The sequence below is a fragment of the Rhipicephalus microplus genome, chromosome 1 (genome assembly GCF_043290135.1).
Source record: "Rhipicephalus microplus isolate Deutch F79 chromosome 1, USDA_Rmic, whole genome shotgun sequence".
Classification (NCBI taxonomy): Eukaryota; Metazoa; Arthropoda; class Arachnida; order Ixodida; family Ixodidae; genus Rhipicephalus; species Rhipicephalus microplus.
This window is the reverse complement of record NC_134700.1, coordinates 64,485,675-64,498,735: the sequence shown is the minus strand read 5'-3', so window position 1 is coordinate 64,498,735 and position 13,061 is coordinate 64,485,675. Positions and strand designations below refer to the sequence as shown.

The 13,061-nt window shown below is 47.6% G+C and overlaps 1 protein-coding gene across 1 annotated transcript; it reads left to right on the top strand.

Moving 5' to 3' along the window:
- The first annotated feature begins 8,077 nt into the window (after positions 1-8,077).
- Positions 8,078-11,125, top strand: LOC142765371 (uncharacterized). Its single transcript, XM_075866215.1, has one exon. The coding sequence runs from the start codon at positions 8,078-8,080 to the stop codon at positions 11,123-11,125; it is 3,048 nt and encodes a 1,015-aa protein (XP_075722330.1).
- Positions 11,126-13,061: the final 1,936 nt, after the last annotated feature.

Genomic DNA, 13,061 nt, shown 5'->3' with positions numbered 1-13,061 from the left:
CTACCCAGACTTCTGGAGCCACATTCATCTATGTGCATTCCCCTGAGCCTATCATACATCCTATGTGACATCAGTGCATAATCTATGGCCGACTGCAGCCTTCCTAGCTCCCATGTTATTTGCCCTTCACACTTCTCAGTACTGTTTCAAATGATCAAATCATGCCTTTCATGATCAATTTACCTGTTGGGTAAGTATAGTCAACTATATCTTCTATGTGCGCATTCATATCACCTATTATCTCACATTCTCCTTCTAATTCTTTAATGTCATTTGTTTTGCCCTCCACCATTACCTGGTTTTCCTCTCTGGCCTTTGCTCCCATCCGCAAGTACACCAAACCAAGGAGTGACATCTGCCCAGCTACTTTCCTTTTTAACCATAAATATTCTGTGAATCCCTCTTCGACTTTTTGCAACCCATGCTTTTATGTATAAATGCCCCAATTACACCCCCCTTTTTGCTGCCCTCTGTTTTATTGCAATATTCCCATACGTAGTCCGGATTGCAAGGTGCATAATTGCTCCATGTCCTGAAGATGTGTCTCCACAACCCCATATACCATCAGCTCTTCTTGCCTTAACTGCTCTTCTATCTCTTCCCACTTTTACCTATTCCTGCCACCATTCATGTTAATATAGCCTATGTCTGATTTAGCTTGGCCCTTGCGCTTACGTCGATTTTTCTCCCACAGACCCCATGTGGCTTGAATATTGGTGCCCCTTTAGAATCGTATTTGGCTACACTGTTGGCCTCAGGGCTCTGGGTCCCCCTAAAAAAGCTGTTATTTTGTCAATTAATTTTTAATTGCGTGTCACCCTACGGCATACTAAATATGCCTTCGTCATTGGAGTAAACAAACCAATCCCCCGCGTCACGAGTTTTGTGTTGGCTGCCGCTCTCTCCTGGCGAACCATTTCAATGGAAAGAGGGCATACTTGTACGGGAATAGACAGGCTGGTGTTAGAGCTTCAGCAGCGTTTTTTGAAGGGGTCTCACGCATATTTACAACGCCGGAGAGGAGATCACAGCAGTGCCCATAAAATCTTCGTTGAAAACACTTTTCGACATGCTGATTCACGTGCATGCGCTTTTGGCATCCACCTAGCCATTTAGCTTTGCATGAAAACCTAGGATTCCTTTCCTCCATGCGAAAACCCCTCAGGATCTCGCCTCGGTGCTCTGTGGAACCTAGACTTCAACAATTAACATCACCCGCTCGAGCAAACGAGCTTTCCGGCCCTAGCTGAGTTGAAAAAAAAAAAAAACGACATTTTTTGCGTAAGTGCTCCTGTGCTCATAGAGACAAAAAAAAGGGCTACTTATGACGCGCACCAGTCTTATCCCCTATCACAGCATGTTGAGGTGTTAAGGACGCGTGTTTGACAACCATATGCTGGAGAACGCGCGAAAGAGACGGGATACACCCATGTCGTCTGTTACGGCGCTCATTGGCAGCGGCAACCACGAACGTCATTTCCGCGTTCAGTTAAAACATTTTCTGTTTTTTGCGGTCGCCGCACCAGCAGCCAAGGCCGCCGCGGACTCGCCGATAGCGGGGTACTGAGGGCAGCTGTGTGTGTGGTGCGTCTTGTGAATCAGATTGCATCGTGAACTTATTTACCGCGCAACACCAGAAAAAATATAGGACAGGGAAGGAGCATAAGAGAAAGAAAAGACGGCGCTGACTCACAACTGTTGTTTATTGCAAAAAACGGGGTGAAAAGTATATATATATAGGTACTGGCAGCCTACATCACGACATGCGCAGAATACGAGGTGCACCGAGGTAGCGTTGTCACACTCATGGCAATAAACAAGATTGGCCTAAATAAATTAATTCTTTTTCATGCAGTGTGACGGATGGTTCACTAATGCACATGCTACCCCTAATCTTTATGTGATATGCCTCAGCGATTTCTCTTGTTAGCTGGTTAGGATGCTTGAAGATGATGGTGCATGGTTCTCTCATAAATGGGACGACAACTGCGTGACCTGCAATGTTCCGGCAGATGAAGTCGCGCGATCCCTTGAAGAGATAACTCATGCTCCCTTAAACGAACATTCACACATCGTTTCATTTGTCCTATGTACTCCCTACCACACGATAATGGAGTTAAATACACAGCTTTTTTTACACATGCAATGTACTTGTTCTTATGATTCACAGCTCATCTCCCTTTAGCGTGTTTGTTCCTCAGCGCATTATCAACCACCGGACAAATGCGACCTACCTTATGTTTGGTGGAAAAAAGAACGTCGACACCATACCTTGAGCCTACGTTTTTCAGCCCATGCGCCAATTTGTGTACATAAGGAAAAACTGCTCTTTCTCTTTTTCCATCAGAATATTCTTGAGCTTCTCTATGTTTCACGAGCCTAACGCTCTGAACCATCGACTCACACGCAGAGGAAATCACCTTTTCACGATACCCAGCATTTACTAAGCGTTTTACCTGGTTGTGAAAAGCAGTATTGAACACGTGCACACAAGATTTTCTGAGCGACGCATTTAAGATTGTCTTTGCAATCGCTCTCTTCACAATCATAGAATGCCCAGACTTGTAGTTTAAGATAGGCTTCACTGATCTTGGGTCATATTTTCAACACATGATTTTTACCAAAGGTTAGCTTTAGGTCAAGAAACTGTAGCTCGTAATCCTTACAGACTTCGTGAGTGAAGGTGAGGCCTATAAAATGCTTACTGAACAACTTGAGAATGTGATCAGTGTCCTTATGGTGAATGTCATTGTACTAAATAATTACAAAATCGTCGACGTAACAAAAAACAGCGCTGCAGCACTTACTAAGGTGACCTTCCAGCTGCCTGTCAATGTAGCCTAAAAAAATGTCACTTATGATAGGGGCCACGCACGACCCTGTGCAGACACCAGACTTTTGTACATAAAGCTCCCCCCGCCACGACACAAAGGTACTTTCACGGTAAAATGACAAAAGTTCTAGAAATGATTATAAAGAAATACCGCAACAATCGATGAAAGATTCTTCATCGTTGTCAAACACAATGCAGGCTTTTACGCATTTCATAACCTAGCAATGCGGAAGGGAATAATATAAATTTTCCACATAGCAGAAAAAGAACTCAGGCCCCTGTGGCTAGCATTTTTGGATATCAAGGGAGCGTACGATAGCTTGGTTCAAGAGGACTTGTGGGGAATACTAGACACACTGAGTGTGGAAGATGGAGTCAATAATCTTTTAAAGGAAATCTATAAATGTAACAAGGTAGTTATAAAGTGGGAAAAACAGGTATCCAAGCCCACAGAGGTGAAATGGGTACTTAGACAGGGGTGTCCACTGTCACCCTTGTTATTCATGATGTACCTACAAGGATTAGAGGCCAAATTGGAGGGAAGTGGACTTGGCTTCAACCTCTCTTTAGTGAAACAAGGAAAACTCATTGATCAGGCACTACCAGCATTAATTTACGCAGATGCTATAGTGCTAATGGCCGACAACAAGGAAGATTTGCAGAGATTGATGGACATCTGCGGTAATGAGGGAGATAAGTTAAATTTTAAATTCAGTAAGGAAAAATCAGCAGTCATAATTTTTAATGATAACGAAGGTATAGTGAGCTTAGAATACAGGAAGCCACGCTAGAGATAACAGATAAATACAAATATCTGGGCGTATGGATAAGCATTGGGACCGAGTACCTAAGAGAACACGAAATATAGGTGACGACTAAAAGTAACAGGAATGCAGCAGAGATGAAAAATAGGGCACTGTAGAATTACAATAGGTATCATGTTGTGAGAGGAATATGGAAAGGGGTCATGGTTCCTGGGCTGACGTTGCGGCAATGCGGTTTTGTGCATGAGGTCAGAAGTTCAAGCAAAATTAGAAATTAAGCAACGTGGAATAGGTAGGCTTGCTTTAGGAGCTCACGGGAATACACCAAATCAGGGAGTACAAGGTGATATGGGATGGACATCATTTGAGTGCAGGGAAGCTAGCAGCAAGATAAAATTTGAGAAGCGATTGAGAGAAATTGGGGAAGAGCGTTGGGCTAGGAAGGTTTTCAGCTACTTGTACATGAAGAATGTCGACACAAAAGGGAGGAAGCGAAGCAGGAAATTTACTGGTAAATACTTAGAAAACAGCAGGTGGCCAAACCAAAAAGAACTATCGGTTAAGAAGAAAGTGAAGGAAACGGAGACTGACATGTAGAGAATGGGCATGATTAAGAAGTCCGCACTAGAGATCTATCAAACTTTTAAGCAGAAAATTGCCAAGGAAAAAATCTATGATAATACTCGGGGTAGTTCTCTACTGCTTGAGGCCAGGACGGGATTACTGTGAACCAAGACATATCGGGCGAAATACGAAGGGGTAGACACCATATGCAGTGCGTGTGGAGAGGAAGAAGAAACTGCCGAACACTTGATAATGTTCTGTAAAGGGCTTCACCCTATAGTTCAGGATGATGGCGCAGAGTTTTTCAAAGCACTGGGGTTTAGGGACTGGGAGGGCAAAATAGACTTTAAGAGGGTAGACTTAACTAGAAGGAGGTTATCTGATTGGTGGCTAAAGTCAAGGCACGAGTGAAAATTAAACTCTTCACTGCAAAGTACGAATCCTCAAACTCACTAAAAAAAAAAAAAGGCAGCGTCTTCTGCGCCGCGCGGTGCAGCAGCCAGCCCCACACAGAAGTGGCTTCTGCACCGCACAAAAGTGACGTCACCTTAAACATTATTACTTAAAGCTAAATAAATGGGTAAATTATTCGCGTGTAATGCGTTAAACCTACAAAAATTTTGCAAAGCAGGTGTTTAACGAGTCAATTAGCCTAGGTTTGTTATTTAAATACGTATTACAAGTATTTTAAGTACAGGGGGCGTCATGGGCGCTGCGGCTGCATTGCTTTTTTTTTCTTTTTTTTTTACAATATAGTTTAAACACTTCATTGAGTCCGTCCGTTGCAAAGGGTACTTGGCCACATTATCTATCTATCTGCGAAAGGTAAACACTGCGAGATGGTAGCCACCTGCAATGTGTTAGGTGGTGAAAACTTCGATGAAATCGTGGCCATGGCCAAGGCCACTCCCAAGGAGGACTGCATGTGTCGTCGCTGCTTCATATCATTGCTGGTTGCTTAGTTGAACCTGGTGTTTGGAGCTAGCGCGGCCGTCCACCGCGCCGCAGCTTCATCTGAGTGTGTGCGCCATAAAGTTTCTCAGTACGATGTGCGGATTAAAGTTGTTGGACGTACTGCATTTTCTAGATTGCAATGCCAAGCGTGGTGTTGTCAAAGGTGAAAGTGTTCTTGCTGCCCAGTTTTGCTTGTCGCGAAGGACAAGGTCGACGATGAAATAAATGCTTTCGCACAGTTCACGTGTGACTGACCGGACGCACATGCATGAAACCCCAGTGCGTCGGCAAAGTGTTCATACGGTGGATGGAACCAACTTTATTGTAATGTTCTTACGAAGCCTGTGATCTACGAAGGCCAGAGCTACTGCATTCCCGTCTGTTTTGTAAAGAGCGAACACGTACAGCCGTTCTCATCCGTTGCTACGTGAATTCTCCCGTGCTGTCACAGGCCGCGCGTTTTATTGAGCAAGGCGGACAAGCTGTTTTGTAGTTCCTGACACCTGTGCCGAAGAAACCAATGCAGCCAGCTGCATTCGAGTTTTTTGTGTATTTTTGCGTCTCGCCGATTAAGAGCACTAATTCGCAAAACACTTTATCATAATAAATATAGTCAATCCTGCAAGAGTCATCGAAGATCTAATATTAAAGGGCCTGTGTACGGGACCACCACCAGCAGCAGCAAGTCAGACTGATGAGGAGGCGCAAATGTTAAAACAGTACATGCGTGAACAAAAAAAAAAAAAAAGAGAAAGTATCGATAACTGCAATGGGACTTGAACCACCGACCTCATCAGTTGATGTGTTGCTTTAGCCAACAACGCCACAGCTGCCTTTTTTTTCTTTCTTTATTGCCTGTTTACATACAACATTCACAAACATATATACATCAAACAAAGTAGAAACATGAAATAAAAAAAGAGGTAAAAAGCATCATATTTAACAGGCTTTTTAAAATTCCTTCATCTGTAGAAGGTTCAGGTAATGCATTGTTCACGTGTGAATTTACAGAAGCTTCATCGAATATTTGCTGTTTTCTTGTGGGGTTCTTCTTGGGAGCGAACAAGTAGAACTAACTTATTCAGACGGGTTCGCTCTGGAGGACTTGGTCTGTGTCATTTGTACCTTCGTCAGTCAGTTAATCGGTTTATGTTTTTCCGAAATAATCAAGACCCATTCATACGTACTGTAATACAGCTTAGGCTTGGAAGACGGTTGCCAGAATTTGTGGTAGCATCTGTTAACATGAAAGCAAGTGTTAGAGGTTTCTTAAAAGAAGTTGTTGATTCATGTCTCTTTCTAAAAACGCGTTTTTCATTGGAATACCTCAGTACGGTTTCGCGTAAAAAGTTATACAAAGATTTAGTAGAAACAGTTCTTCCTGTTCCCCTTATATAGAGCATTATACCGTGTAGGCCCAGGCCAAAATGTCTTAAGCCGTGTTAAAAAAATGGAGGTAACACCTGGAGCGAAATCCTTTTTCTTTAAGTTGCACACTGGGACCTTGCCCGTGAAAACATGGATGCAAGAAAAAGGCTTATTCGTTCCTTGGGGTGTTGATTGCCTTCTCTGCAAAAAGCCGGAAACAACGCCACAGCTGCCGATCAGTTTTACATGGCAAACAAGCCGATTTTGTATTGTCACGCTAAACCTAACTAACATTTTTGTTCACTTTTTTGTTTGGACGTAACTTTAACTGCTTTTATCGTTATATGACTAGACGTACCGCTAGACACTCCCGACTATTCAAACAAAGCGCCTAACCGGAAAATGCATGACGTCACTTTCGTGCGGTGCAGTAGCCGTTTTTGAGTGGGGGTGGCTCGTGCGCCGCAGTGGTCTCTGCCCAAAAAAAAAAAAAAAAAAATGTAATTTTTGGTTCATTAAGTATTTTGGCTTGGTGGCGCTAGCCATCGCCCGATCTAAAGGGTACGGCCATATCCATCCATTCATCCATCCAGCTCGCGCCCAGTTTTATGCATCTTCCTCTCTCGCGCCGCGTTTGCTGCAGCAGCAGGCGCACAACCGCTACAACTGGTAGGTGTTCTGTGGCTACGCCGCGGTTTTCCCGTCGCGCGCAAATTTGGTTTGCCGTGCTCGATGTAAAACTCTGCTTGGCCCATTGTGTTTTCTGCTTGGCCTTGATGTTTTTTCTGGCACGATAGTCTTCCCCAAGAGCTTCGTTAAGTGCAGCGCTCGCTGAGACAGCCGTGACTGTATCAAGTGCGCTTTCTCCCAACTTTTGGCCGATTCGGGTAAGTTCTTTGTTAAAAGTGTTACATCGTTAAAAAATCCACTTGCTGCAAGAAATTGTGCCTAAACGCTGTATTTTAGTTATCTGCAGCACTACCGTAAAAAGAAAGGCGGCTGTTTATGCATGGTCAGAAGTTTGGCTGCGCCCCGAACGCTCCACAATGCCGTACTGCTGAGTACCACGCTGCAAATCATGGAGCGGCCGGAAAGAAACCGGAGTATCTTTTCACGAAATTCCGAGCGACCAAGAACTTCGCGAAAAGTGGCTTAAGGTAATCTCGAGAGACAACTGTACCCCTAACAGCACATCTTGCTATTCTACCGTTTGCAGCCGACACTTCGTCCCATCAGACTTTAAAGAAGGGTGCACGACGCGAAGACTGAAAAAAGGCTCTGTGCCCAGCGTCTTCCACGAGTACCCGTCGTATTTGCGACCTTGAAAACAAACCGAAAGAAGCGATGCGACCCTCAGGAAGCGTGCTGCGGCTGTATAAACTGACGAGCCAGCAAGAAAAAAAAAAAAAAGAGCAGTCGGTGGTGGCGCACCACATGCGAAAAGATCGCTCTGTATGGTGTGGTGGAAACTCACCTACGAGAGTTGGAAGAGCCACCAGTTGACCCCGAATGGCAGTGGGTGGGCTGCAATCGTACAGGGGATTGCCGCAAAGGAGGCGGCGCTGGTGTGCTGTGGCGCAGCAATACAGCCTGGATGCCAATGAAGGGTCCTTGTGCCGAGCACATTTGGGTTTCTGGGACTATTCTTGGTGAGCCAGTTCTCTTTGGTGTGGTGTATTTAACGGTGGCTAGTGGACCACATGACGGTAACGACAAAGTCCTACAGTGTATCATTGAAGATGTGAAACGGTGGGGTGCAGACCGCGAGGTGTTGTTGATGGGAGACTTTAACGGACACATCCCGGCCACTGACGGGTACTTGGATTACAATGGGAAGCTGTTGTTGCAATGTGCGGAGCAGCTCTCTTTGGAAATCGTTAACCTTCGCACTGACTGTGAGGGATGCTTCACATGGTGCGCTCGTACCAGCCGCTCTACCATAGACTATGCTCTGGTGACTGCAAAACTGGCCGCTCGCATAGCACAAGTGCATATTGATGAAGAGGGCCAGTTCAGCCTTGGAAGTGACCATAATCGCATACGGCTGTTGTTCTCTAAGGGCGGCTTTCGAACAGGCTGCATGTCACCTCCACCCAGGCGTGGCATGTACTTGCCGAGCAAGTCCGTGGAGAGGGTCGCCAAGGATTTTGAAAGTAGTCCTCAACGGCGGGAATCCCGCTCGTACAGTGAGTTCATGCGCGCACTGGACGCTGTAATGCGTACCCAGATGGTCCAGGAGAGGCCGGGACGCAGGCCACAGAACCCATGGTGGGACAAAGAAGTGGAGGTGGCGTGGAAGGAGCGCCGCCAAGCAAATCGGGAACATCGAAGATTTGTCAAAGGCCTTGACACTGAGGTATGTGCAGAAAAGTGGGCTGTGTATCTGGACCGTAAACACAAGGTACAGACCCTGATTCAGTGCAAGATAGCAGACTACAACCTTAGGCTGATCCAGTCCATCAGACAGGAAGGAAGATCTGCAGCACACAAATTTTGGACATACATTAGGTCCTTGGACAGAGCCGCCCCCCCGCCACCTCCTCTCATAGATGCGGCAACGGGGCAACCAGTCGGAGAGCCCTGTGAATACATTGCACAGCACTTCTCCCGGATTTTCGGGACCTCAGACTTGAATACAGACACCACCCTTAGTAAAGAGGAGGCAATCAGTCCTAATACCGAACGCCCCCCAAGCCAAACAGAACCACCCTGGGCCCTCTCAAGGTTCACAGTTGAACGGGCGTTGAAGCGGATTAGGGCTGGAACGGCCACTGGTCTGGACGGCATGCCAGCGCGCGTACTAAAGTGCTTGGGAGAAGACTCGAGGGAACAGCTCGCAGAGATCCTCACGGCCATCATCGAAGGCGAGCCCATCCCTAAAGAATGGCATGAAGGGAAGGTGATTCTTATCCCCAAAAGGGGCGGAGATGCGAGGAACATAGAGGACTACAGACCAATAACGGTCACCAGTGTTATGTATCGCTTGTTCGCGGGGGTCATCAAAGCATGGATGAGTGGCTGGGCGGAAACCAAGGGACTACTGACCGAGCTTCAGAATGGCTTCAGGCCAGGCAGACGTCTGGATGACAATCTGTTCGTCGTCACACAGTGTGCAGAAATAGCTCGCAGGGAAGGGAGAACGCTGTTGTGCTGCTTCCTCGATGTTGAAAAAGCGTACGATAGCGTGCCGCACGGTCCTCTCTTTGCATGCCTGTCTGACCTTGGACTGCCCCGGCTGCTAATCTCCACTATACAACGGTTGTACAGTGACAATGTAGTGAGTGTGCAGTTGGGTGCCATAACTACTGGCCCAATTCATGTAAATAAGGGTCTGAGGCAGGGCTGCCCACTGTCACCATTGCTGTACATTCTATACGCATCCAGAATAGAGCGGGCCTTGTTGAACTCCAACCTCGGATTCAGCATGCGTTTCAGCACAACTAGTGCTGAAGAGAACTTCCACCTGCCTGGTTTGGCATTTGCAGATGATCTGGTGGTTATGGCAGAGAGTAACCAGGAGTTGCAATCCCTCCTCGACATCTGCCAGACGGAACTCGCGAGTCTTGGACTTCGATTCAACACTAAGAAATCGGCGGTTGTCCGTCTAACTGGAGGGAGTACCGATGCAGCAGCGTTGACTTTAGGAGGAGAACTGCTGGCCACACGCAACGATTACAGATACCTGGGCGTCACCCTGTGTGTGGATGCAGCAAAATATAGTCTACACGAGACTGTGATTCGACAGACTGCGTTGCAGGCTCAACGAATCCTTCGTCGCCGATGCCTATGGGGTTGCAACCGATTTCAGATGATCCGGGACCTGTGGAAGATGGTTCACGTGCCGGGCCTGACGTTTGGAAACGCGGTAGTGTGCATATCGCCAACGACACGGGAGTGGTTGGAGCGTCAGCAGAGAGAGGTCGGCCGTGCAGCGCTCGGTTGCCATTATCGAGTGGCCAACGAGGCGATTCAGGGAGACGTCGGATGGTCCAGCTTTGAAGCTCGGGAAGCCGCCAGCAAGATTGCCTATCGGGGTCGTCTCACGCTCATGCGACGCACTCGATGGGCGCGCCGCGTGTTCGAGTACCTTTCGGCAACATGCATGAGGACTGACTGGACACGACGACTCTACCAGCTGGAGAAGAAGTATGGCTTCTTTGCAGAAGCCAGTCCTATTGAAACAGCAGCCAAGTGGACGGTCGAGGTCCGCATGCGAGTCAGAGAAGCAGAAGAAACCCGATGGCGAGAAGCTATGGAGGCGAAGTCCACTCTCGAGTGTTACAGGAAACACCAGGACAGCATCTGTGGGTCGCGCCTCTATGACAATAGCATTGGCAGCAGCCTCCTGTTCGAGGCGAGAGCTGGGGCTCTTCGCACTCTGGAGTACCGCAGAAAGTTTGATGCCACTGTGGTCAGCAACCTGTGCAGAGTTTGCGGCGTAGCGAGTGAGACACAGGAGCATCTCGTCCTTCACTGCAGGAGTCTCCCAACTTCTCAGGTGGAGGGTGCAACCCTCCCACAGGCGCTCGGGTTTCAAAGGCTTGATGAAGATGGAAGCAGCGACAATGGGGGGGGACGGTACGCGGTCGCAGCCACGAAAAGGCGGCTTACTGAGTGGTGGGCAACTATACGGCGGACTTAGGACCTAGACCACTGTGTGCGCGTCTCTTGCCTGTGTCGTTCAAGAGTGTGGATCCTTTTCTTGGTCCTTTCTTTTTTCTCTGTGCTTTTTGTTTTTCTTTTCCCACTTTTCTTTTTGAGGCCAGGACACTGAGTGTGTTCCCCCGTTGCAAAGGGGCCGGCCGCCATCACATCATCATCATCATCGGACTTACGAGATGATCAGTCGTGCACTTCGGACGCCCTACTTGTTGAAGAAGTGCCCAACTCCAGCAGCAGGACTGATCAAGGTTTCGTCCCGAGAACGGCGCAGGTGCCCCACCGCGGTGGTCTAGTGGCTAAGGTACTGGGCTGCTGACCCGCAGGTCGCGGGTTCAAATCCCGGCTGTGGCGGCTGCATTTCCGATGGAGGCGGAAATGTTGTAGGCTCGTGTGCTCAGATTTGGGTGCACGTTAAAGAACCCCAGGTGGTCGAAATCTCCGGAGCCCTCCACTACGGCGTCTCTCATAATCATATCGTGGTTTTGGGACGTTAAACACCATATATCAATCAATCAATCAGAACGGTGCAGGTGGATAGAGCAGTGCAAGTAGCCTCACGCATTTCGTTGCCAACTATCGAAAGACGGAAGTGGAAGCGTAAGGAACGCGAACTGAGGGCGCAGGTTGAAAGGCTCAAAGGAACTGTTGAAAAACATAAAAGGGAGCTTCAGAAACTTAAAGTAGACTGCTATGTCCCAGCGTTTTTGCAGGTTGTCGAGCAGGCAAGTGAAAATGAGTTGGCTGCCTCAATACTGCTGGAGCAGGTCAAAAATTTTCAGAAGGTGAAACCGACGTGGTCCGAAGTTACAGTCCGCCACGCAGTGGTACTTCGTAACCTCTCAGCGAGGGCATACGAACACATAAGGAGCTCAGGGCTACTCCGCCTACCCTGTCGAAGCACGCTGGAGCGCTTTTTCGGTTCGTCACGCAATGAAGTAGGCGTCACAGACTTGATTAAGCAGAGGCTGTCAGCTGAGCTCGCTTCACACACGAGTTCTCAGTCACAGACGTGCTCGCTCATTGTGGACGAAATGAGAGTCAAGCAGCGCTTACTCTATCTCAAGCAGAGAGATGCCTTCGTTGGCGAAGTAGACTACGGTGACTGCTTGCCGCAGAAGCAACCGGGCAAGCCAGAAGAGCCAGTTCTTGCAAACTCGCTGCTTTGCTTCATTTTAAGTGGCTTGTCAACGAGATATAAGATTCCCGTAGCCTATTTTTTTACTAGAAACTGCACCGGTGAAAACCTTCACCAGATCATGATGAACGTACTCAAAGAAGTTGAGAGTATAGGCTTTAGAATCGTGTGGATCGTTACCGACAACCATCAGATTAACGTGAAGGCGTTCCAACTGCTATTGGGGGGGGGGGGGGGGGTAACCTCAAGCACTGCATACCACATCCGACAAATCAAGATGGTAAACTTTTTCTCGCTTTCGATCAGTGCCATTTAATTAAAAACGTACGGTCACAGTTTCTGTCACGCGATATCGGAAAGGATGGCGAAATAACCGCCCAGTACCTGAAAGACCTCTACAAAATGCAACAGTGCAGTATTGTCAAGTTAGTGCGGTTCTTGACAAGAAAGCACGTACATCCGACTAGCATGGAAAAAATGAACGTCAGGAGGGCAGTGCAAGTCGTTTCGCCACCTGTGACCGCGGCCCTGAAGCTCCTGAAAGAGCAGGCAGGTCATACATGTGACGCAAGCTTCGCCCACGTTGGTCCAACCGTCGTATTCATCGACACCATGTACCGGTGGTTCACCCTCATGGACTTAAGCAACTGCACCCAGCATGTCCACCAGAACAACCCGGACAGCAAGCAGTACGAATCCGAAGACGACGAACGGCTAGGTTGGCTTGGAACATCATTTCTTGACTACATGGCCGAAATCAAGCGGCAGAGCCCGGCTAAGA